This window comes from Choloepus didactylus, chromosome 4 (assembly GCF_015220235.1).
Source record: "Choloepus didactylus isolate mChoDid1 chromosome 4, mChoDid1.pri, whole genome shotgun sequence".
Taxonomy (NCBI): domain Eukaryota; kingdom Metazoa; phylum Chordata; class Mammalia; order Pilosa; family Megalonychidae; genus Choloepus; species Choloepus didactylus.
This window is the reverse complement of record NC_051310.1, coordinates 129,847,345-129,871,068: the sequence shown is the minus strand read 5'-3', so window position 1 is coordinate 129,871,068 and position 23,724 is coordinate 129,847,345. Positions and strand designations below refer to the sequence as shown.

The following is a 23,724-nucleotide window of genomic DNA, read 5'->3' as shown; positions in this document are numbered from 1 at the left end:
CACTGAGCAGAGACCCAGAGTTACTGAGGGTGTCAGGAGTCACAGATGCAAACGCAGGGAGGAAGAATAACACAAGCACATGGCAGGTGGCAGCAGGCAGGAAACATGTTTCTGCAGGGTTCAGACACCTGCAGAAGGACACGTATCAAGGAGCGGGGTGGGAATTTCAGCACAAGCCCCTGGTGTCCTCCCATGGGACAGAGCTGAGTGTTCAGGGATGGTTGAGAAACCAGTGAAGCTTCTAGATGACTGACATCCTGCTCCTGCCACCCCCCACCCTTAAAGAATGAGTCGCCTCTGTACTTGATTTACTGAGCCAGGCTTCTGTCAAACTTTTGGCTTTGCTCTCTGAAGCTTGTGAGGGCTTGATCAATTGATTGATTTTTTTTACCACTGCTTCTTTGAAATTAGTTTCCTTTCCCATCATTTTTGTGAAATAGCCTTTGTTATTGGTGACATCTAAATGCAGATATTTTAACTTTGCTTTTGTAGGTTCTCATTATTGAAAATTCTGTACAGAGTTCTAAGCACAAATAAATGCACATCCAAAGTCCTGTTTTTGAAAGCATCTGCAGGTCTGAGACATGTTTTTCAGCCCAAACAGGTTTTCAGGGCCACCAATTGTCGTGGTTGGAGTCCTCAGGATAAACCAACCTGACTGTCTAATATTCTTTTTTTGGTCACTATATTGTTTTGTAAAGGATTTGAACTTTGTAGGCCTTCCAACTGGTTGGTGAAACTCAATAAACACTTGAGTTTAGATGCCAATGTTATGTTGTTTGAAATGTACACATAGGATTGGATTGGCTCTGTGTTTTTGGACTGATGGGTTACCTGTGCCTGGGTGGCCCACGTTACTGTTGATAAGCTCAGCGTATACTCACCTGGACTCACAACAGAGGTTCTACCAGCTGCTTCAGTGGAGAAGCCTAAGGCAGTAGAGTAGGTTTCAGTTCCACACTTTGCTGTTGCAGTTGCTGAGACCTGCTGGTGGAAGTGCTGATTCTTCCCTGACCAGTTTCTTTAGAGACTCATGGGCTGACAGAACCCAATTTGGCCCTCCTCTGCCACCAGTGCTGTGTGCTGTGGCCTGCAGAGAGGGGAAAACCTGCAACCCTATTTGGTAGGGACCCTCCCTTCTTCCCAACTCTCTCTCATATGGAAAGAAGACAGTTCTACTGTCCTTTTGGGTCCGAGTTCTCTGTAAAGACCCTCTCACTTAACAAAAACAAACAAAAAAAACCCTGCTTTTAGAACCATCTCTAGAACTAGACAGCGGTCATTAATCATACTGCCTGAAGTGAGGCATTCAGGATTCTGTATGTGAAAATCCAGCTACTGCTGAACTACTGCCTAGGAGACAGGTGGGAAGGAGGGGCCCTGCTTCCCCCACCACTGCCCAATTGACCGTTGTGGACCACCCAGCCCAGATGTGCATCACTGTTGAGCCCTTGGGCCTGTGAGGAAGGGCTAGGCCATGTCTGTTAAATACGGAGAACAGGGGCTGATTTAACTATTCCACAGTCCCACTTGACATTCTCCCTATGAACTAATTTTGGGTGCCATTGGCTGAAGAACTTAATTGGATGGTTTGCATTGATGTGGACCACATTGGCCATTTAAGGCTGACTGGCCAGTGTAGGTTCAGTAGACATGATTCAACACCCTCTCACAAACCGTCCTGAGATGCTCCTGCTGGAGACGGATCATGGGTGGGATGAGTCATGGGGCTGAGCTAGTATGGGATTTTTACATTATCATCAGATACAAAAGAACATAGTGGGAAGCAGGAGATAGAACAAGTCTTTTAAAGTGGCACCTTCCAGATAATGTTATAAGGAAATAAATACATTGCCATATGTTTTCATCATAAGACTATGATGTAAAGATGCTAGAAGCATCACTGTGACAGTAAGGCTGTGATTCATTCGGAGAAGGTGGTCAGGTGGCACCCATGTCTGTGTGCAAGCTCCCCACTGACCCACATAGAGATCCTGTCCCAGGCTTGCTCCCCTTGAGGCTACTTTGCCCTAAGGTCTGAGGCTGCTGGGGATCTGAGTGCAGAACTCTTGGCTCTTCATTTTCTTCTTTCTTCCAATCCTATTAAGACAGTATCTAACGCCAACAAATTTTATTTTTGAATCACAACTCCAAGACCTCTTGTTTGAAGGATACTTTCAATTTATTAACGAACCAGAGGAAACAGCACAAAATTGACTGTGAAGGGCCAAGAAAGATGGACAAGGGTTCATTCTGTCCTATTCTCCCACGTACACCAAATAAACCCTCCCTCTGCCTCGGGGATGGTGCCTCTTAGATGAGGGAAGGCCAGTCCAACAAGAGGAGCACAAGTCCTCCCACCCCCACCCCTGAAAGTTTTCCTCTATGGGATCATAAATCTGCACATCTAAGACCTATAAAACAGGACTTTTGAAGAACATCTTCCCAATTTGAAGCTATATTTTTTCACACCTTTGGATGTCTATTTTCTTTGAAACAGCACATCTAGACAGACTGCAAACCCAACCCATTAGATACTATTCTTTTCTTCTCTGCTGCTTAATAGTCTAGATCCAGGTTTATCCCTTTCACTCTAAGGAAAGAAAAAATAGTAAGACCTTACATTCGAGTTTCCAAAAGCATGAACATACAACATCTCTTTTGATCCTCACAACAGCCATGTGAGGTAGGCAGGCAGGCATCGCAGTTCCAGGATATAGAGGACAGGGTTGTAATAGGTGGAGCTGGGAACTGAATCCATATCTCTTCACTCCTGGTCCAGGCGTCCTTCCACTCCACAAGATGAGCTGGTAAATGGACCTCACCTTGATGAGCAGAGCAGCCTTGCTGCTTAGAATAGATTCAATGTCTTTTGAGCTTGTGAACAAAGGTGATGTTAAGTACAGACCCCATCAGAGCTCCGGGGATACACACACCTGATTTCAGGGCAGCAACAGCATCAGAAGGGTGAACAGGACAGAACATTGACATCTTTGACAAGGGTTTCATCTTGCTTTCTTGATTCTCACCTTGACCACACTGGGTGTTGTAATTTTAAAGCAGCAAAGTCCAGAAGGAGGGAAGGCATTTAAAGGACTTTCTCATCTAGCAATTTATTGATTCCTTCACAAATCCTCTTGAGGTTGGACCTACAGTCTCCATCCAGATTATAGAGGGTGGAGAGGAACTCTACATCGGCAAAGTGGTTGAAGACGTGGTTGATGCGCCCATGGGTCCTGGGCGTCAGGTGTCGCTGCACCAGTTCATGCACCAGGTCCTTGCACTCGTGCAGAAGCTTGGAGAGAATGTTCCTGTCAAAGGTGTACTCTACCTCATAGAAGCTGACAATGGTCATGGCGGTCTGGTTCAGCTTCTTCCTGAACTTCTCCACAATAACAATTTCCTCCTGGCTAAACTGGTTGTTTCGGTAGAGGATCCCAATTTTGACTGCCACCTTGATTAAGTCTTTCATGATCTTGTGGGCTTCCTTCTTGTTGTGAGTGTGCTCTTTGGTGACTTTGTAGAGCTCGTCAAAGATCTCGCTGCTGGTGTCATCGATCAACATGTTGGCCATGGTTTTGCAGGCTATTTTGCTCAGAATCTTCTTCTGGGCTTGAAGGGCAAGACTCTTTGAACTAAAAACATCAGGACCTATGGTTAAAAAAAAAGAAAGAAAAGTTATAGAAATGCTAGAACTGTTTATTGTTTTGGCAAATGGAATACATTAAACTGACCTTAAGTTCTAAGAGTAAAAACCCATGCCTCTGTATACCACAGCTCTCTAATTAAACCTCACCCCATTGTCCTCTGCAGGTGACATGCTTGGTTCCACTTTTAAATCTTCTAAACTCCTCCTTTTGCCAGAAGTGGTCTCCTCTTGTCCAGGCCAGACTTTACCTTTTAAAACCTACTTCACGCATAAAGTGTTTCTGACACTACTAGCTCAAAAACTCCCTACAACTGCAGTTGCACTGGTAATCATTCAGCTTTGCAAATTACACAGGAGCAGATTACTGCTTATTGGCAAGATGCTAGCACTAATGCCAACCCCATTTTCACAGCAGACATGGATTGTTGATCATAGCTTTTTGATTGAGTCTCAGAATCCATATTTCATTGAGTCTAAGTTGTATTTTTTTGTTTTTGTTTTACATTTGACATCTTGGAAATTGGGATGTGTTTTATGGTCACTGTTCCCAGGTGGCAGTTGAGCTGTGATTGTCAGTACCACTGTGACATCAATTTACAGAATAAGTGTCAGATTTGGGAGAAAAAAACAGGAAACAATTGTAGAACACTCTTGTAAGAAATGTCTCATAAATGCTCTCGATGGCATAGAGAACAGCTCATTGTGGGAAACACAGACTTCAAAGATTCTGAATCAAAAATGCTTCAAAAAAGTCAAGACACTTCATGTGAAGAAGCTATAGAAAAATGTAACCAATTTATTTTGCTGACATTTTCCTCTTAATGAATGAACAAAGGAATGTTAAAAAAAAAAACACCATGTCTTAATAAGTATAAAAAAAAGCTCTTTCAAATAAGTATAAAATAAAAATCCTAAGTAATAAGAAGGCAATGGCTCATAGTTTAATTGGCAGCATTTTTTCTTTCTTAAGAGTATACAAAATAATGGCATCTTAAAATTGATGGCATTTTAGATTTGGTAATACACTCCACGGAATCACCAATTAGCTGGAGTTGGCATTTGAAACGACCTGGCCATCCTCATCTACAGTATGTATACCTATTATTCTTATCTTCCCAAGGGGGGTTGAGCTGCCTGAGGACAAAGACAATGTTTCCCCCAGCGCCTAGCTCAGTTTTGGGCTCAGTGATGGAATAGTGTCTGTTGAATAAAATACCAGAGAAAGATTGAATAAGAAAAGTAACAGAGTACAGGACACACTAAACTTATACTCAGAAAAACTGATTTTCCTTTGAAAATTGAGGGCCCTCCAGGATCTCACAGAACCCTGGGGCTCAGTTAAAGCCTCTGCCCAGTGCCTTGTGGCCGCACGGTAGAGACAGATGTGAAAGACCGTTAGCAGAGACAGACAGAAGGTCAGACATGCCAAGCTTCTGTTCTCCTCTTTCTGGCTCCTCCCCATCTTGTATTCCACCCCAGTCTTATCCCTCAGTGGACAGTGACTGATCACTGGATACTCAGGCCTCACAGACACAGACTCAATAAACACTCAAACACAATTTAAATACAGGCCCCGGCATTCCTGCCACACGCCTGTCCCCTCATGGACCGGCCCAGCCCTGGGTCCTTCCAGGACAGCTACTTCTGCTCTTGGGCCTCTTCTGGCTGGTTGCAGGCCTAGAGTGGGATCACCGCAGAGGGACAGAGCTGAAGCAGGAGGTGCCATGGGCCTCCCTCAGCCCCAGGAAGCGCTCTCCCCAAAGTCGGGGAGCAAAGTCTTCAAGCAACTTCACAGCCATGTGACCCTGACATGGCCAGTATTTTCCCTTAGCCTTGGGGGCAAAGGAAATCACACTCATCATGTAGGAAATAAAAGGAAGCAATGGCATCTCCCGGATCTTCTTTACCATGAAAAAGCCCCAACTTCCTGAAAATTCATGTTCTTCCAGAGTTTGAGACAAATAGTATTCCTGCCCAGTCTGATTGCTACCATGGTCGCCAGACCTCTGTGTGAATGACCTTTGTTCCCAAAAGATCAAATTTGTCCTCCAGAGACAAATATTTACAAGCAGTAGGGATGTTCAAAAGATTGTGCTATGTGCTTTGAAGTCAGTTCCAAAAAAAAAGCTTAAAGATTTTTTTGAGTAAAGGCCCTATCATTGAAATAAGTGTATGCCCCCTCAGGTGATTATTCTGATGGGAACAAGACAATCTAGATGGATCTGTTTCCAGAAAAAAAAAATAGTCATTTCTTTGTAGGGAGAGCTCCAGGGGTGCTGAAGGAGGGCTTCAATGTGGGGACTGCTAGGATGTTAGGAAATGGTTTCTAAAGTTATGGTTTCAAGTCAGTAATTTCCCCCAAGTTACAAAACCCCAAGTTACAAAACCCTGGGTGGTTTACCTGATAAATTTCCATCCATCTCTCTTGTATAAGAATGTGTTATTTACCTACAATGGGATTTGGGGTACCAGCTTCTATGGTGAGGGCTCAGGAGGGTCACAGTTCAGCATCTCTGAAGCCTTAAAGACTAAGAATCTAGAGCAGAGGAACGAAGTGTTATGGATCTTCAACATAAAGGGAAAGCTTTAAAAAAAAAAAAAAAGACAGACAAGTAGATTCCCACACTCTACCCCAGAGGGTATCCAAATCTTCAGGAGCAGGGGGGCCGTCCATAATCACAAGCTCCCTAAGTGATTCTCATATGCTGAATGTGGGTCCCACTGATTTACATGCCCCAGTGTGTGCCCTAGAGAACATAAGTCCTGTTAGATGCCCCAGAAAAGAAGGTTCCATGGTCAGTCAAATGAGTTTATAGATGATTATATATCATGGCTTGCTCTTAATGATTTCCCATGCCAAGAGGTTATTAAAGGTCTTGTGTAGTCCTGCAGCAATAAACCTGTATAGTTTTGTTTAGTTTACCACTTTCCAAACATAATGGACCTTAGAATACACATATAGTCTACACACGCACACAAATACATACATACCTATGTTTGTATATGCATGTATATGTATATATGTGTGTGTGTATATATATTTATTATTATTATTTTTGGTAGCACCTACTACCATCTTGTAGTATGCATTATAGGAAATGCTAATATAAGACTAAGAAAAATAAAATCAAAACACTCTGGCCAATAGGACATTTTTACAACTCCAAGGGATCTATGGGGGAGGAGTGGGGAGATTACCACTGTTTCCAACAGGGATGCATAATGTAATACATGCTTTAAGGGAGGGAGTGTGCACCAATGGAGGGCTAGGTGTGGGCAATCCTATTTAGAAGACATTCCACACATGGAAATCTTGGGCTTGCTTCCATCCATCATTCTGCCTCAGCCTTCCAAAGAGGGACCACCTTGGCGACCCACCAGGGAGGGACACTTTGGGCTAAGAGGAAGAGTGTGAGTCAAGGTCAGGAGTGTGCTTGGAATATTTGGGGAAATAATTATATCATGAGTACGTTTGTGCTCCATTCTTCTATCCAAGAGTCCTAGGACAGATCTTGGCAAAACTGTTCTCTTATTCCTGTGTACAAGCATTAGGAAGCTCTTTTAACCATGTTTGAACAAAAGTTCCCATTCCCCAACCATGAAAGGTAATGGATTGTTCACAGTACTTCAGAATCTCTGAGAATGGAGATAAAAATGTGATTACATAGCTACAGTATAGCTCGCCTGGCCAGCCCAATGAGACAAGATTAAAGAAGCTGCAAACTAATCCTTTTAGGAAAATCAGGGGCTTCCTTAAACCAAGATTGATGCAAGAACTCAAGTGAAAGGAATATGAAGGCAGTGCTCTGAGAATAAGTTCCTTAGAACATTTACAAAGAAAGGAAAAGTACCAGAACTATGTTGGGAGATGGCATGACGATGGGAATGAAGTAGTTTGGAGGGAGAAAGCAAAAGACAATTTAAGTGGACAATTCACTGAATGGAAAGTGCTGGGGTTTGTCTGAGTTGATGCTTTTATAAATGATGTTCAACAGGAGCACAAGTGATGCGTCCACATTTCTAGAAAACATTCAGGTCTCCCAGATGGCGAAATGCCAAGTTGGTGGTGATAAACAGCAGGAAGATCTCAGCAAGGTGGGTGAGTGGGCAGAAAAAAGGCAGATAAGCTTTAGCATGGTAATAAATTTGGGCGAAAATAAAGTTAATGATAGTTGTAAATGATGACAAGCTCTGAGCTGTTAGCTGCAGCTCAGAGAAGTACTGCTCTGAGCACGAACCCAGGATCTGTGGTGGTGGCGAGGGGTCAGCCCCCAACTCTACTCTCCTCTTCCTCATAGGACTCTAGTTTCTCTACCTGTTGTTAAGGAGTGTGTTGAAAACTGGTTTATAAGTATGGATAGCTGTGTCAAAACGATAAAATTGGAAGTTATTTTTAAGAGCCAGCATGTGTGCATGTACCTGCACACACCCACATCCAAACACACAATATCACTTTGCTTCTGTAAATGGATTAAGATGATGGCAGGGAAGAGAATTAGCTAAAAGTGTTAAGTATAGATTAGATGCAGAGATGGTACCCAACAAAAAACATAATGTGTAGTGCTCAGTAAGCACCACTGATCAAGGTGGGGGCCCCAGAGTACAGAAGTTGGAGGGGAGCCTCAAGGACTTGGGGAGGTGTAAGACCCTGTGCAGAGTGATTCATGGTAGTCCAGGTTTCTGGTGCTCAGTCACTTACTTGGAAAAAATACTTAAAGCAAGGCTCTGAAGACAGAAGCCTCACAAACTACTCTCAACTCAGAATTTCACGAGTGCTCATCTTTCTGTACAATTGCTTTTGCACCCAAAAAAGCTGACTAGCCCTGTCTTGTCCCTCATGGGGTCTCCATTCTTCTCTATTAAGGGCCCGTAGCCAGTGGAGCCAGTCGTGTGCCTCCCCTCCCCCTCCTCCCATTCCCTTCTCTGTTCTCTGGGTGAATGATGGGGAACCAGGGGGCTGTGGGGATGGACGTAGTGGGCAGGGTGGGATATCCACAACAATGGTAAACGCCTTCTAGAGAACACGTTGCCTCTCAGTTCTTGGTGTCCTTAAGTGGGGTCAAAACTATTAAGGAAACTTAATTAATGTTTTCAGATGTAAACCTAACAGAAAGACTAACTGAACAGTTAGTTGCCTCTTCAGTGGAGTCAAAACTAGAAAACATTTTCCTTCCCTTGTACAAAACTGTGGCTCATATACCCTTGGAATATTAAAGAAAGACCGCAGAGGAGATACAATGAATTCGTCAAGGGATGGTGAGGCCTTTGCATCAAGGACAAGTGAAAACCTTGATCCCGCCCTCTCCACACAGAAATAACCAGAGCTTAGCTCATGAAAAATGCCTTTTGTTGGCCCAACCCTCCTCATACTTGAGTGAGACAGAACCTGGGGCTAAGAAAGATATTCTGGGATACTTTAAAAAAACGTCACACTAAAACTTAGATGACAGGGGAGGGTTGGATTGTGGATTTCTCTGGCTGAGGGTAAACCCTACACAATTCTGAGGCTTTCCTGGGTGTGGCCCCTCCTCCAAGAGAGCCGCCTGCCTTAAAGACAGTTCTTCTGGGCTCACACTGCTGCTGGAAGACCTAGGATCCCCCAAATTTCTACCACCTGCAACAAGAAACAAAGAGCTTATGGGTCCCATGGGTGGGGTCACACTGACTCACAGGCGGCAGCCTCCACCAGACCCCACTATTGGGGTGTGTGCAAAACGAAAATATTAAAACCTCTCTTTATGTTTACTTTTTTTTCCTAAAGAGATATATTAAGCTTTACTAAAATTTAATATACAGACTGATCCTGGTCCCCCACTGATGTGTGGCATTCAGGGTAAAGAGGGGAAGGTCTCCCCACCGTGACCCCATCACACGGTACACAGCCACGCTGTAGCTGTATGTCTTGCTTCTTTCCTTTCAACAGTTGTAACTTATTTCAGCATATGTTTATGTGTGCTTGGTTAAACAGCTTCACTGATTATATTATTTATTCCAACTAACCTAACCCTCACAAAATGGACCAATGATTTCAAAAGATTTCTGCAAGAGACAAAACTGAGGACTGAAGACAATACCCTAATCACGCACGCCCATGTGAACAGCAAGAAAAAGGCAGAGCTGACGATTATCCTACTCGAAGAGCTTCTCCCAGCCACGTTACAAGGTAAAAGTAATGATCTAACCAGATCTGAGAAGAAACAGGCCATTACGATTCCAAAAATTGTAATAAGACTGGTTGAATATGGATTTCTAACATTTTACTTGCCTTGAGATATTCCCCAAGGCAGTAGGAAGCCATCACAATCAGTAAGACAGTTCCAGGATTGTTTCTTTAGCTTGTCCTTTGGGTGACCAGGAGAGCACAGTGAGGAACAAACACCTGGATGACTGGGGCTGGGGAGGGAGGAGTTGAGGATGGTGCTGCATGTCTTCTAGCTTGGGAGCTGGGCCATTACTGTCCCACCAATTGAAACAGGAATCTCGGAGAAGGGACCAGGATGGGCAGGGGCGGGGGGAGGGATGGATTCAGGCCTGAGCACTATGAGTTCGAGGTGACACGTGGGGCATCTGGGTGGAGACGGCTGCAGGAACCTATCCAGTAGGCATCTCAAACTCTCAGTCTGTCCTACCCTGAGCTTCCAATTTTCCCATCCAAACTCTGTTCCTTCCCATTAAGAGATGGCAAAAAGGCTCATCCTCCCCAAATAATTCGCCAATTAGGGATCCTGAGGGATAAACAGATTCTTCCTTGGAAAGGCAAATGCCTATTTAGCTGGTTAAAGTGTAGTCTCTACTCACTACTCACTGTAAGTCAGAGCCACATGGTAACCTCCGTGGGGACCGGATCCCTGCTTTTTGGCCCAACACCAACCTGCCCCTCCGCCTACCACTGAGAGTCTAGATTATTAAAAATTGGCGTAGGGAGAGGCAGGCCTGGGTGCAGTAGGATTTGGGTGGAGGTTGGGAGGAAGAAGGACTGAATGGCTAGAGACAACCAAATGCAGAACACGAAGTAGTGTTAGCCAACTTTCACCCCTTCTGCCAGAAGTCAGTTGTCCCGCCTCCTACTTTGGGCTTGGGTGCCTCTGAAATCTTGCTTTTGGCTCAGGCATGGGATTGAGCACAGTTTTGGCTTTGTCCTTGGTGGCTGCTCAGTCCTAGAAATCCATTCATTTACTGGCCAGGAATGGGGATTTGGTGCTTTTGGGGGGTGCCAGGCATGAGGATATATATCCTAGCTATATCAGATATTTTAAGTATTCTGGGCAAAGACAAAAAAAATGCAATGGTAGTTGAAACAGGGCACTTCTTATAGAAAAACAGATTCAGATCATTTCAATATCTTGCACTGACGAATTACACTTGGAAGTGTAATCATCTTCAAAATGAAGACAAAGTTTTCTCATTTCAAAAAAATTCCTGGGCCTTGACATAGCTTATTGTTTCAGGTGAAGTGAAGAGAGATTGGCAAGGTCAGCTGTAAACCTTTCAGCTCTTAATCTCATCTTGTCTTAGACCGTCAGTCCACACTCATCAGCACTGTGCAATCAGTACTAAATAACTACCAAGAGATAATGATAACTACTGAGCACAGACTAAGTACCCAAGATGGTGTACACCACGGAGCTAATCCTTAAAACAATCCTACAAGAGAGGTGCAGTGGGTCCCATTTTACAGACGAGGACAGGTAGGCACAGCTGATTTAAGTCATTCATTCAACGCCACAGGTGGGCCCAAGTCTAGTCTGGCCCCAGACAAAGCCTGCCATCTTCACCTTCCTGCATCTGCTCTCAGAAAATTACCCTTGGCTCCCTAATGACTGTGATTTCTCACTTATTTGAAACATTAAATAGACCTCAATTTAAATCCCCATCTAGCAAGGGGATTTATGTTTCATCATTTTCAATACAAAGGAATAGGTCTTATTATGCGATAGAACATATTCTTCAAAACTTGCAGACAGACCTAGCCTTCATATTTAGAGAGAATTCTATATATTTCCACAGTCACATATTGATTTTGTTTTTCATATTGATTTTATAGCCAGCTCTGAAAGCTTGGTGTGTGTTTGATAATTTTACTTACCATAGTTAACTGAAGCGGATACTTGTGAAGTCACTGGGGGGTGAATCATGTCCAACTCAATCCAATTTTGGATTCTAAGAGATATTTTTGTCTTGCAGCATTAGAAGAGCAACCATTACTAAAAACATCTACTTACATGATTCTTTTAAAAGAAAGATGTTCTCTCTCTCTCTCTCCGGCAAATAACTAGTGTCTCTCTGAATGGTAGGGCATATTCAGGCATAATAATCGTTAACAGTCCATTTATGTAGTGCTCCTTCTTCTAAATACTTGATGCAAAGTAACTCATCATATCCTCGCAACAACTCTATGAAGTAGGTACTAATATCATCTTCATTGTCGTCATCGTCATTCCCATTTGATAATTCAGGGAACCAGGGAAAAGAGAAATTCAGTAACTTGTGTAAAACTGCCCATTTAGGAGGCAGCACAGCTGGGATTCAGCCCCAGGCAGTCACCCTGGAATCCTGTGTTTTAACCCACCACACTAAACTGCCATCCACGAAATGGCAAACATCAATTCTTTTTCAATTACTGCCCACTACAAGATGAAAAGCAAGCACCAGGTTCCCCCCCAACCCCTGGAATTTAAAAAAAAAATCAGGATGCATTTCAAATATAGAAAAAACAAGATAATAAACAAATACTTGAATGGCCACTATGCAGACTGAACAAATCTTTTTTTTTTTTTTGGCTTTTATAAAAGGGGGTTTATTTGGTTACACAGTTACAGTCCTAAGGCCATAAAGTGTCCAAGGTAATGCATTAACAATTGGGTACCTTCACTGGAGGATGGCCAATGGTGTCTGAAAACCTTGAACAAATCTTAATATTTTGCTCTCTCAGAGGGAGTTCATGTGAAGCCTCCTTTGTTCTCAATTCCCTCTTTCCACCCTCCCTCCCCCAGCTGATTACACTTCTTAAATTGATGTGTCTTTTTTCCATGTTTTATACTTTTACCTCATGAGTATGCATTCATCAACATTAGAGTATTTTTAAACTTCACATGAAAGATGTTAACACTACCCAGATCCTTCTACCACTCTTCATTCAACATTATGCTTTCATGATTTATTGTGTAAATCATTTAACTGCTTATATGAATATATTACATATCCATGTTTCCTACTGGTGAACATTTAAGTTCTTTTCTGCAAGCAAAAAAAGTCCACAGACCTGTCTCCTTGTGCATGCTGTTCTCCTGGGTTCTTTACATAGAATACGATTCAGCTACCAGGTGCTGCCAAATGCTCCTCAGTGAGAATACACTAATTTTCACTCCCAGCAGCAATGATTAAGAGCTCCTGCGGTTCCACTTCCTCATCAACACTTCAGACAGTCCACCTTTTTAGTTTTTGCCAATCTGATAGGTTCGAAATGGTATCTTCTTTTAATTTGCATTTCCCTGATTACTGTTGTGATTGAACATATTTTCGTGTTTATTGGGCATTCAGATTTTTCTCTCCTGTGAACTGGTTATTCATATAATTTACATTTTTTCCCCAACTAGATTGCATGTCTTTTTCTTGTTAATCTGAAGGAGTTTTTATATAGTATGGATTCTAATCCTCTGCTGATTACATGAGTTGTAACTATATTCTCCCAGTTTGTAGCATTATCTTTTAATTTTAATTATGATGTCTTTCATTGTACAGAAATTAAAAATTTTAAGATATACACTTGTATCAATCAGTCTTTTCTTTTATGGGTTGTGGCTTTTGAATATTGTTTTTTTTTCAATCCTTTCTGTGCCAGTTTGAATGTATTACGTCCCCCAAAACCCCATTATCTTTGATGTAATCTTGTGTGGGCAGACGTATCAGTGTTGGTTAGATTGTAGTTCTTTTTTTTTTTAATTTATTTTTTTTCCTTTTTAATTTTTATTGGGATTGTTTAGATACCATACAATTATCCAAAGATCCAAAGTGTACAATCAGTTGCCCCTGGTACCCTCATACAGCTGTGCATCCATCACCACACTTAATTTTTGTTCAATTTTTAGAAACTTTTCATTACTCCAGACAAGAAATAAAGTGAAAGATGAAAAAAGAAAAGGAAACTCGAATCCTCCCGTATCCCTAACCAACCCCCCTCAATTGCTGACTCTTAGTGTTGCTATAGTACATTTGTTACTGTTTATGAAAAAATGTTGAAATACTACTAACTGTAGTATATAGTTTGCAATAGGTATATATTTCTTCCCTATATGCTCCTCTATTATTAACTACTAATTGTATTATCATACATTTGTTCTGGTTCATGGAAGAAATTTCTAATATTTGTACAGTTAATCATGGACATTGCCCACCATAGGATTCAGTTTTATACATTCCCATCTTTTGATCTCCAACTTGCCTTCTGGTGACATATATGACTCTGAGCTTCCCCTTTCCACCTCATTCATGCACCATTCGGCACTGTTTGTTATTCTCACATCTTGCTACCGACACCTCTGTTTATTTCCAAACATTTAAGTTCATCCTAGTTGAACATTCTGCTCATACTAAGTAACCGCTCCCCATTCTTAAGCCTCGTCCTATATCTTGGTACCTTATATTTTATGTCTATGAGTTATATATTATAATTAGTTCCTATCAGTGAGACCCTGCAATATATGTCCTTTTGTTTATGGCTTATTTCACTCAGTATATTGCCCTCGAGGTTTTGTTCACACACCATACATTCCATCCTAAGTAAATAATTGATGGTTCTCTGTATGGTCATATATTTATGTGTTCCCCACCTTCACCACTATCTACATAAGGGCATCTACATTTCTTCCACAAGGCAGGAGGGGGTGTCAAAGAAGGTAGAGAGGCAAAAGAAAGAGGAAAAGAAAAAAAAAAAAAAGACAGCTAGGAAGCAGCAAAAGGAAAAAAAGCCTTAAAATAAAGAGTCAGACACCACCACCAATGTCAAGTGTCTAACATGCCTCCCCTATCCCCCCTTCTTATCTGCATTTACCTTGATATATCGCCTTTGTTACATTAAAGGAAGCATAATACAATGATTCTGTTACAGTCTCTAGTTTATGTTGATTGCATCCCTCCTCCAATGACTCCCCATTTTTAACACCTTGCAAGGTTGACATTTGCTTGTTCTCCCTCGTAAAAGAACATATTTGTACATTTTATCACAATTCTTGAACACTCTAGATTTCACCAACTTACACAGTCCCAGTCTTTATCTTTCCTCCTTTCTTCTGGTGTCTCACATGCTCCCAACCTTCCTCTCTCAACCATATTCATAGTTATCTTTGTTCAGTGTACTTACATTGCTGTGCTACCATCTCCCAAAATTGTGTTCCAAACCACACACTCCCGTCTTCTCCTATCACTCTGTAGTGCTCCCTTTAGTATTTCCTGTAGGGCAGGTGTCTTGTTCACAAAGTCTCTCATTGTCTGTTTATCAGAAAATATTTTGAGTTCTCCCTCATATTTGAAGGACAGCTTTGCTAGATATAGGATTCTTGGTTGGTGGTTTTCCTCTTTCAGTATCTTAAATATATCACACCACTTCCTTCTTGCCTCCATGGTTTCTGCTGAGAGATCCGCACATAGTCTTATTAAGTTTCCTTTGTATGTGATGGATTGCTTTTCTCTTGCTGCTTTCAGGATTCTCTCTTTGTCTCTGACATTTGATAATCTGATTATTAAGTGTCTTGGCGTAGACCTATTCACATCTATTCTGTTTGGAGTACGCTGCGCTTCTTGGATCTGTAATTTTATGTCTTTCATAAGAGATGGGAAATTTTCATTAATTATTTCCTCTATTATTGCTTCTGCCCCTTTTCCCTTCTCTTCTCCTTTTGGGACACCAATGATACGTACATTCTTGTACTTTGTTTCATCCTTAAGTTCCCGGAGACATTGCTCATATTTTTTCATTCTTTTCTCCATCTGCTCTTTTGCATGCAGGCTTTCAGGTGTTTTGTTCTCCAGTTCCTGAGTGTCTTCTGCTTCTTGAGATCTGCTGTTGTATGTTTCCAATGTGTCTTTCGTCTCTTGTGTTGTGCTTCATTTCCATAGATTCTACTAGTTGTTTTTTTTAACTTTCGATTTCTGCCTTATGTATGCCCAGTGTTTTCTTTACAGCCTCTATCTCTTTTGTGAAATCTTCTCTAAACTTTTTGAATTGATTTAGCACTAGTTGTTTAAATTCCTGTATCTCAATTGAAGTGTACATTTGTTCCTTTGACTGGGCCATAACTTCATTTTTCTTAGTGTAGGTTGTAATTTTCTGTTGTCTAGGCATGGTTTCCTTGGTTACCCCAATCAGGTTTTCCCAGACCAGAACAGGCTAAGGTCCCAGAGGGAAGTATCCGGTTTACCTGAGGCTGTGTCTTAAATTGGTACACCCTATGAGGCCTCAGGACACTGTGCTTTTGTCCCCAGCAGGTGGCACCTGTTAGCCTATAATTCTTGACTGGTGTGAGGAAGTATGTGTGTGTTCCCCCAGGCTCTGGGGTCTGGTTCTGAATGGAAAGGGCCCCACCCCTTTCCTCTTAGAGAAGACAGACCCCCTAGCGGGAGGTCATTAGCATTTCAATGGTCTCTCTCTCTGCTTGTGCCATCTCCACCCTTCTCTGAGTCACAGCACTGGGAACTGAAAATGGCTGGGGCTTTCTCCACTGAGCCAAAAAAGAAACAGAAAGTCCCCTTCAGACCTAGTCCAAGGCGACCCTCTGGCTCTCCAAGGTCAGTCGTCACCCAAAGCCTCTGTTTTTTGGGGATTCGTACCTGTAGTGAGCAGTTCACACTCGCTACTTAAAACTCCAGTTGGAGCTCAGCTGAGCTATATTCACTTGTTTGGAGACAGCTTCTCTCTGGCACCACGAGGCTTTGCAGCTCAGGCTATGGGGGAGGGGGATCCCGGCTTGGATCTGCAGGTTTTGCTTACAGATTTTATGCTGTGATCTCGGGCATTCCTCCCAATTCAGGTTGGTGTATGATGAGTGGACGGTCTCGTTTGTCCCCCCGCAGTTATTCTGGATTATTTACTAGTTGTTTCTGGTTTTTTTTAGTTGTTCCAGGGGGACTACTTAACTTCCACTCTTCTCTATGCCACCATCTTCCCTCTCTCTCCTAGACTGTAATTCTTTGAGTGTTTCCATGGACATGAGCCCCACCCAACTGTGGGTGATTGGATAATTTCCATGGAGGTGTTACCCCACCCATTCAGGGTGGGTCTAATTAAATCACTGGAGCCATATAAATGAGCTGACAAACAGAAGGAATTCAGTGCAGCTGGTGACATTTTGAAGAGGAGCTACAGCCAAGAGGGACACTGTGAAGACATTTTTGAGGAACTGCAGCCTAGAGAGGAACGTCCTGGGAGAAAGCCATTTTGAAACCAGAACTTTGGAGCAGAAGCCAGCCACGTGCCTTCCCAGCTAACAGAGGTTTTCCAGACACCACTGGCCATCCTCCAGTGAAGGTACCCGATTGTTGACTTGGACACTTCATGGGCTTAAGACTGTAACTGTGTAACCAAATAAACCCCCTTTTAGAAAAGCCAATCCATCTCTGGTGTTTTGCATTTGGGCAGCATTAGCAAACTAGAATACTTTCCTACAAAGAGGTGATAAAAGAATCTCATGTGTTTTCCAAAAGCATTTAAGTTTGGCTTTTCACATTAAGTCTTTAATCTGGTATTTATGAATATTGTGTGAGGTAGGGAATCATTTTTTATTTTCAATTCAATCAATTTATTGAATAGCTCAACCCTTCCCTACTGATGTGTTAGGCCACTATTTTCGTATCAAATTTCCATATTGTACAGGTCTATTTATCTATTTCTGTACCAATACCATACTGTCTTAATTATTACAATTAATAATAAATCTTGATAGCCACAGGGAAGCTCCCCATTCCCTACCTTATTCTTCACAGAAATTGTCTTGACTATTCTTGCCTTTATTCTTCCACATGAATTTTAGGATCATTTGGTCTAATTCCATGAACACCCTGTATTAATCTGATATAAAATGGTTATCTATGATATTGGGTCTTGCCATCCATTAACATGATATATCTCTCCATTTAGTCAAATCTTCTGAGTCAATAACATTTTATAATCATTTCCATAAAGCTCTTGTGTATCTTTCATTAGATTTACTCCTAGTTACCCAATATATTTTTGGTTGCTATTGTAAATGTGACTTTTTTCTATTATAGTTTCTAAATGGTTATTACTGGTGTTTGGAACCCAACTGATTCCTGTATATTTATCTCCTATTCAGAAGTTTTGATGAGTTCTAATAGATTTTATGCAGCATCACTTGGAATTTTTACATAGACAACTATGTTGCCTGCACAAAATGATTGTTTTCTTCTACCTTCTATTTCTTTTTCTTGCCCTGTTGCACAGGTGAGCACATCCAGTATAATGCTGAATAGTAAGCATGCTACTGGCATCCTTTTCTTGTTCCTGGAGTGTGTCTAAAATTTCCCCAGCAAATACGATATCTGCTGTGGGTTTTTGATGGATTCAACTTACCAAGTTTAGGAATTTTCCTTCTGTTTCTACTTGGCTAAGATTTTGTTCATTTTTCTTTTCATGTAATTAAAAAAAAAACCTTTTTATTTTTATGTACTTTCAAAATTACAGGACAGTTACAAAAATAATATAAACCCCATAAATAGAACTCCGACTAACCTCTACCGATCCCAGGTACCTACATCTACCAATAGTAACATGTTGTCACATTTGCTGTGTCTTATCTATCTATCTATCCATCCATCCATCCATCCATCCATTTTCTGAACACTTGAGTGTGGGTTGCCTGTATCATGCTCCTTGAACACTTTACTGCCATGTACATTTCCTAAGAACAAAGTTATTCACTTACGTATCCATCTTAAGTGCAATTATCAAGCTCAAGAAATTTAACACTGATATAAAGCCTACAGTCTATATTCCAATTTTTCATGTTCCAAAGTGTCCCTTTGAGCCTTTTCTCTCTCTTGTTAGATCCCATCAATGATCATGTACTGTCTTTAATTGTCATTGTCTCTTTAGTTGCTTTCTTTTTTATTATTGGAACATGTATACAACATAAACTTTCCCATCTCAACCACTACCAAGCATATCATTCAACAGGATTAATCTCATCCACAATATTGTGGTATCCTCACGATTTTCCATTATTAAAAACCTTCCATCTCCTCAAACAGAAACAATACATCCATTATTGCATTAACTCTCCTTTCCCACTGCCCTCTGCTCCTGGCAACATGTATTCTAATTTCTTTCTCTATGAGTCTGCATATTTTACAGTATTTCCTTTGTAAGTTACCACAGGGCCAAAATTTAACATCCTAAATCTATAACAATCTCATTTGCTTTGGTATTACTTAACTTCAGTAGTATACAAACTATGTTCCCATACCCTTCCACCCTTCCCAACCTTTATGTAGTTCTTGTCACAAATTACATGCTTATATATTATGAGTCCAAAACCACTGATTTCTTATTCCGTCTTACGCATTTACCTTTTAGATCTCTAGGATTTAAAAAAGCCTCCAAAAATACAACAGTACTGGCATTTATATTTACCCATGTCTTTACCATTACTGGAGAACTTTATTTCTTCATGTGGCTTTTACCTATTGTCTATTGTCCTTTCCTTTCAACCTGCAGAGTTCTCTTTAACGTCTCCTGTAGGTCTGGGCTCGTGGTGATGGACTCTCTCAGCTTTTGTTTATCTGGGGACGTCTTAATCTCTCCCTCATTTTTGAAAGATATTTTGCCAGATATAGAATTCTTGGTTGGCAATTTTTTTCTTTCAGCACTTTAAATATGTCTTCCCACTGCCTTCTTGCCTCCATAGTTTCTCATGAGAAATCGGCACTTAATTTTATTGAGGTTCCCTTATACACGGCACGTTGCTTCTCTCTTGTGGCTTTCAGAATTCTTTCTTTATCTTTGGTGTTCAACAGTTTGATTATAATATGCCACAGCATGGGTCTATTTATGTTTATCCTGTTTGGAGTTCATTGAGTATCCTGGATGTATATTTTCATGTCTTTCATTAAAGCTGGGAAGTTTTTAGCCATTATTTCTTTGAATATTCTCTCTTCCCTGTTCTCTCTCTCCTCCTTCTGGGACTCTCACAGTGCATATACTGATGTGCTTGATTGTGTCCCACAGGTTCCTCATGCTCTGTTCTGGTTTGCTAATGCTGCCAGAATGCAAAACACCAGAAATGGATTGGCTTTTATAAAGGGGGTTTATTTGGTTACACAGTTACAGTCTTAAGGCCATAAGGTGTCCGAGATAAGGCATCAACAACCGGGTACCTCCACTGGAGAAAGGCTATTGGCATCCATAAAACCTCTGTTAGATGGGACGGCACGTGGCTGGCATCTGCTTACTCCCAGGTTGCGTTTCAGCTCTTCTCTCAGCTCCTGTGCGTTCTTCCCTCATGGCTGCAACTAGCTATGAGCTCCGTCTGTTTGAGCTTTTATAGGGCTCCAGTGAACTCATCAAGACCCACCCTGAATGGGCGGGGCCACATTTCCATGGAAACATTCAATAAAGAGGTCACACCCTAATCAAAGGTGTCACTCACAATTGGGTGGGTCACATCTCCATAGAAACATTCAATTCAAGATTCCAACCTAATCAACACTAACACATCTGCCCCCACAAAATTGCATCAAAGATAATGGCATTTTGGGGGACATAATACATCCAAACTGGCACATGCTCTGTTCACTTATCGTCATTCTTTCTTCTTTCTGCTCCTCAGACTGAATGATTTCAGTTGTCTTAACTCAAGTTTACTGGTTCTTTCTTCTTCCAGTTCTAATCTGTGGTTGAACCCCTCTAGGGAATTTTTAACTTCTGTTACTATGGTCTTCAGGTCTATTTGGTTCATTTCCAAATATTCCATCTCTCTTTACTGATATTCTCTTTGTGTTCATCTATTGTCTTCCTGATTTTCTTTAGTTCTTTGTCCACATTTTCCTTTTCCTTTAGCTGTCTGAGATTATTTTTGGCCATTTTTAAAAGTGTTCGTCTGGTATGTCCCAGGTTTGTTCCTTCTCATTGGTGATTTCTAACACTTTACTCTTCTTCTTTGCCTGGGCCATCACTTTCTGTTTTTTTGTATGTTTTGTAACCTTTTGTTGAAACCTGTACATTTTGATATTTTAATGTGTTGTCGCTGGAATTTAGACTCTGAGGTTTCTGTTCCTTAACCTTGTATCCAACTAGTGCTATGACAGCTATTCTTGACTGCCAGGAGCTAACAAAAAAAAAAAAAAAGAAAGAAGGAAAAGGAAAAGATCTCCCTGCACTTCTGCCCATAAGTCTTGTCTTGGGCACACAAGTGTAGCCCTAGGAATTCTCCATTAGATAGTTCCAAATGTCCCCTCATCCCTGGGAAACGGTTTCCTCATGCTCCCGGGCACTGTGCTATATGGCTAGCAATCCCCTGCCCCAAGTAGCCACTTGACTACTGTCCTACAGTGTCCTGTGGGAGAGCTCAGTGAACTGCCTTCTACACACAAGGCAACCTCTGGGACAGCAAATCCCTCAGAACACCATCAAATCGGGCCAGACATACAAACTCCCAGTATGTGCACAAGGGTTACTCTGCTCCGTCCAGGACCAGGGATCCACATTGGGAGCAAGGGCCAGTCCCCTGCCAAGCTGATGGGGGGGGGGGGGGCAGCCAGGGGAGCCTAAGGTCCTATTCTTTTCTGGATTCTGTGGTAGCCTATTAACTGCTTTCTGGGGCTTTGGGAAAGATGTTTCTGCCAGTTCTTGCTGGTTGTTGAAAGCTTCTGTGGTGGGGACAGAGCCCTGAACATCTCACTCCACCATCTTGATCATGGCAGGTGGCTGTTTATTTTTAACTGGGAATGTCAAACAAATATTATTGAATGCTTTCCTTGCACCTTCAATTGAGATGATCATATGGTTGATTTCCTTTAATATATATTAATTTAGCCAATTATCAAAATAATTTTTTATTTGAATCATTATTGTATTCTCAGGATAAGCTCTACTTAGTCATGATGCATTTGTATTTAATGTACTGTTGAATTCTATTAGCAAATATATTTAGCATTTTATAACTATGTTTGAAAGTGAGATTGGTTTATCATTTTCCACATTACTGTCCTTGTCTAATTTTGATAGCAGAACAAATTAGCCTCAAAAATTGGACTGGGTAGTTTTTCTTCTTTTTCCATTCTCCACTAGAGTTTGTGTAAGATAGGAATCAACTGTTTTTCAAGGTTTAGTAAACCTTACTGTGAAGCCACTTTTGATTAGTATGTATTTTGAGAGTGGAAATGAAGTGGAGAATCAACTTCTTCAATGTTTACTGTTTAATTCAGGTTTACAAGAGCAATCATCCCCCAAAACAACACATACTTACTATTCTTGTTTAACAACTCACTTAAGCTTCCCTGAAATTTCTTTTCTTTCCCAAGAGCATCCACAAAGCAGGTAACTGACCTGAGTGCCAGACTGCTCTCAAGAATGCACTGGTATATTCTTTCATTGGTATAATATTAGTACTTACATCATCCATCAGTATAATTTTAGTACTATCTTCTTTGTCCTATTTTAAGGGAGACTGAGGGGCTATTTCCCAAACTATTTTCTCTCTTTAATAACGTTATTACAAAAAGGATACATGAGCACCGAGAAAAGTCAGAAAAGACAGATAAGCTACAAGAAGAAAATGAATCCCCACAGTGCCACTGTGCACCACAGTTAACACTGTTTCTTCTCCCATTCTTCCATGCGTTTACATTTTAATATTCTCAAAAAAAATGGGATCCGTGAACACTATTTTCAAATCTGCTTTTTCCCTCAACATATTGAGGACAACTTTCCATGTCAATAAATGCACCACGTCATCACTTTTTGATGAGAACATAATATTCTACCCCACAGATGTGCTACAACTTCCCTTACCAGTCCCCTTTTGATAGATTTTCAAAGTGTTTCCAGATTTTGTTATAACAATATAAACTGTCTTCAGAAAGTAACAAAGAACCCAGCACCAGGCTTCACCATGAGGTCAAGGGTGTCTGAAGAAGCCCCTATTGGTACATGGCAGGGTTCCCTTCTAATGACCCTTACTAAGCCAGTTGAGTGGCAGGAAACACTGAGGGGGAGCTTGGCAAACAGACCCTCTGGCTCTGCCCATCCCCATCCCAGCCCTCCCACCAAATCAGAAGCCAAAGATCAGCTCAATCCCTCACAAAACTAGCTTTGCCCTAGCCCAGCTGGGTGAAGATAGTCAAGCAGATGAGAGCCAAACAGTGCTTGAAAGCAAGTTGGCTCTCCCTGAGGGTGGTGCCCCTGGCTGCTGACCATGCTCCGAGCCTTTTGTGCCTACAGCTGAATCCAGCCGACCCTTGCCCAGGTGGAAGAGGCAAGGCCAACAGCTTCTCTCATGCAGCTGAAGGCCTCCTCCAACTGATGGTCCTTACACTCAGCTCTCACACAGCCCTTCTCCTGTGCTGCACTGTGACTGGCTCACTGCTTTTGGCATCCGGTGCTGAGTTCTTGGAGGATGTGCTGGTTTGGATGTATTATGTCCCCCAAAATGCCATTATCTTCGATGCAGTCTTGTGTTGGCAGGAAATGTACTGGTGTTGACTGGGTTGCAGACTTTTGATTGGATGTTTCCGTGGAGATGTGATCACTCAACTGTGGGTGAGATCTTTCATTGGATAATTTCCATGGAGGTGTGGCCCCGCCCATTCAGCATGGGCCTTGATTAGTTTACTGGAGCACTATATAAGCTCAGACAGAAGGAGCGAGCTTGCTACAGCCAAGAGGGACACTTTGAAGAACACATGGGAGCTGAGAGAGGAGCTTCATCTTACAGAGACATATTGGAGATGGCCTTTGAAAGCAGTCTTTTGCTCCAGAGAAGCTAAGAGATGACAAATGCCCCAAGAGCAACTAAGAGTGACATTTTTGAGGAACTGAAGCCTAAGGAGGAATGCCCTGGGAGAAA

At 41.7% G+C, this 23,724-nt stretch overlaps 1 protein-coding gene across 2 annotated transcripts in view; it reads right to left on the bottom strand.

Moving 5' to 3' along the window:
- Positions 1-2,163: 2,163 nt before the first annotated feature.
- Positions 2,164-23,724, bottom strand: part of TNFAIP8L3 (TNF alpha induced protein 8 like 3) — a 40,961-nt gene continuing 19,400 nt past the window's right edge. For both annotated transcript variants that reach the window (XM_037833979.1, XM_037833978.1), the window contains exon 2: positions 2,164-3,651. In XM_037833979.1, coding sequence (XP_037689907.1) covers positions 3,089-3,651 — 563 coding nt within the window. In that variant the 3' untranslated portion in view covers positions 2,164-3,088. The remainder of the gene's footprint in view (positions 3,652-23,724) is intronic.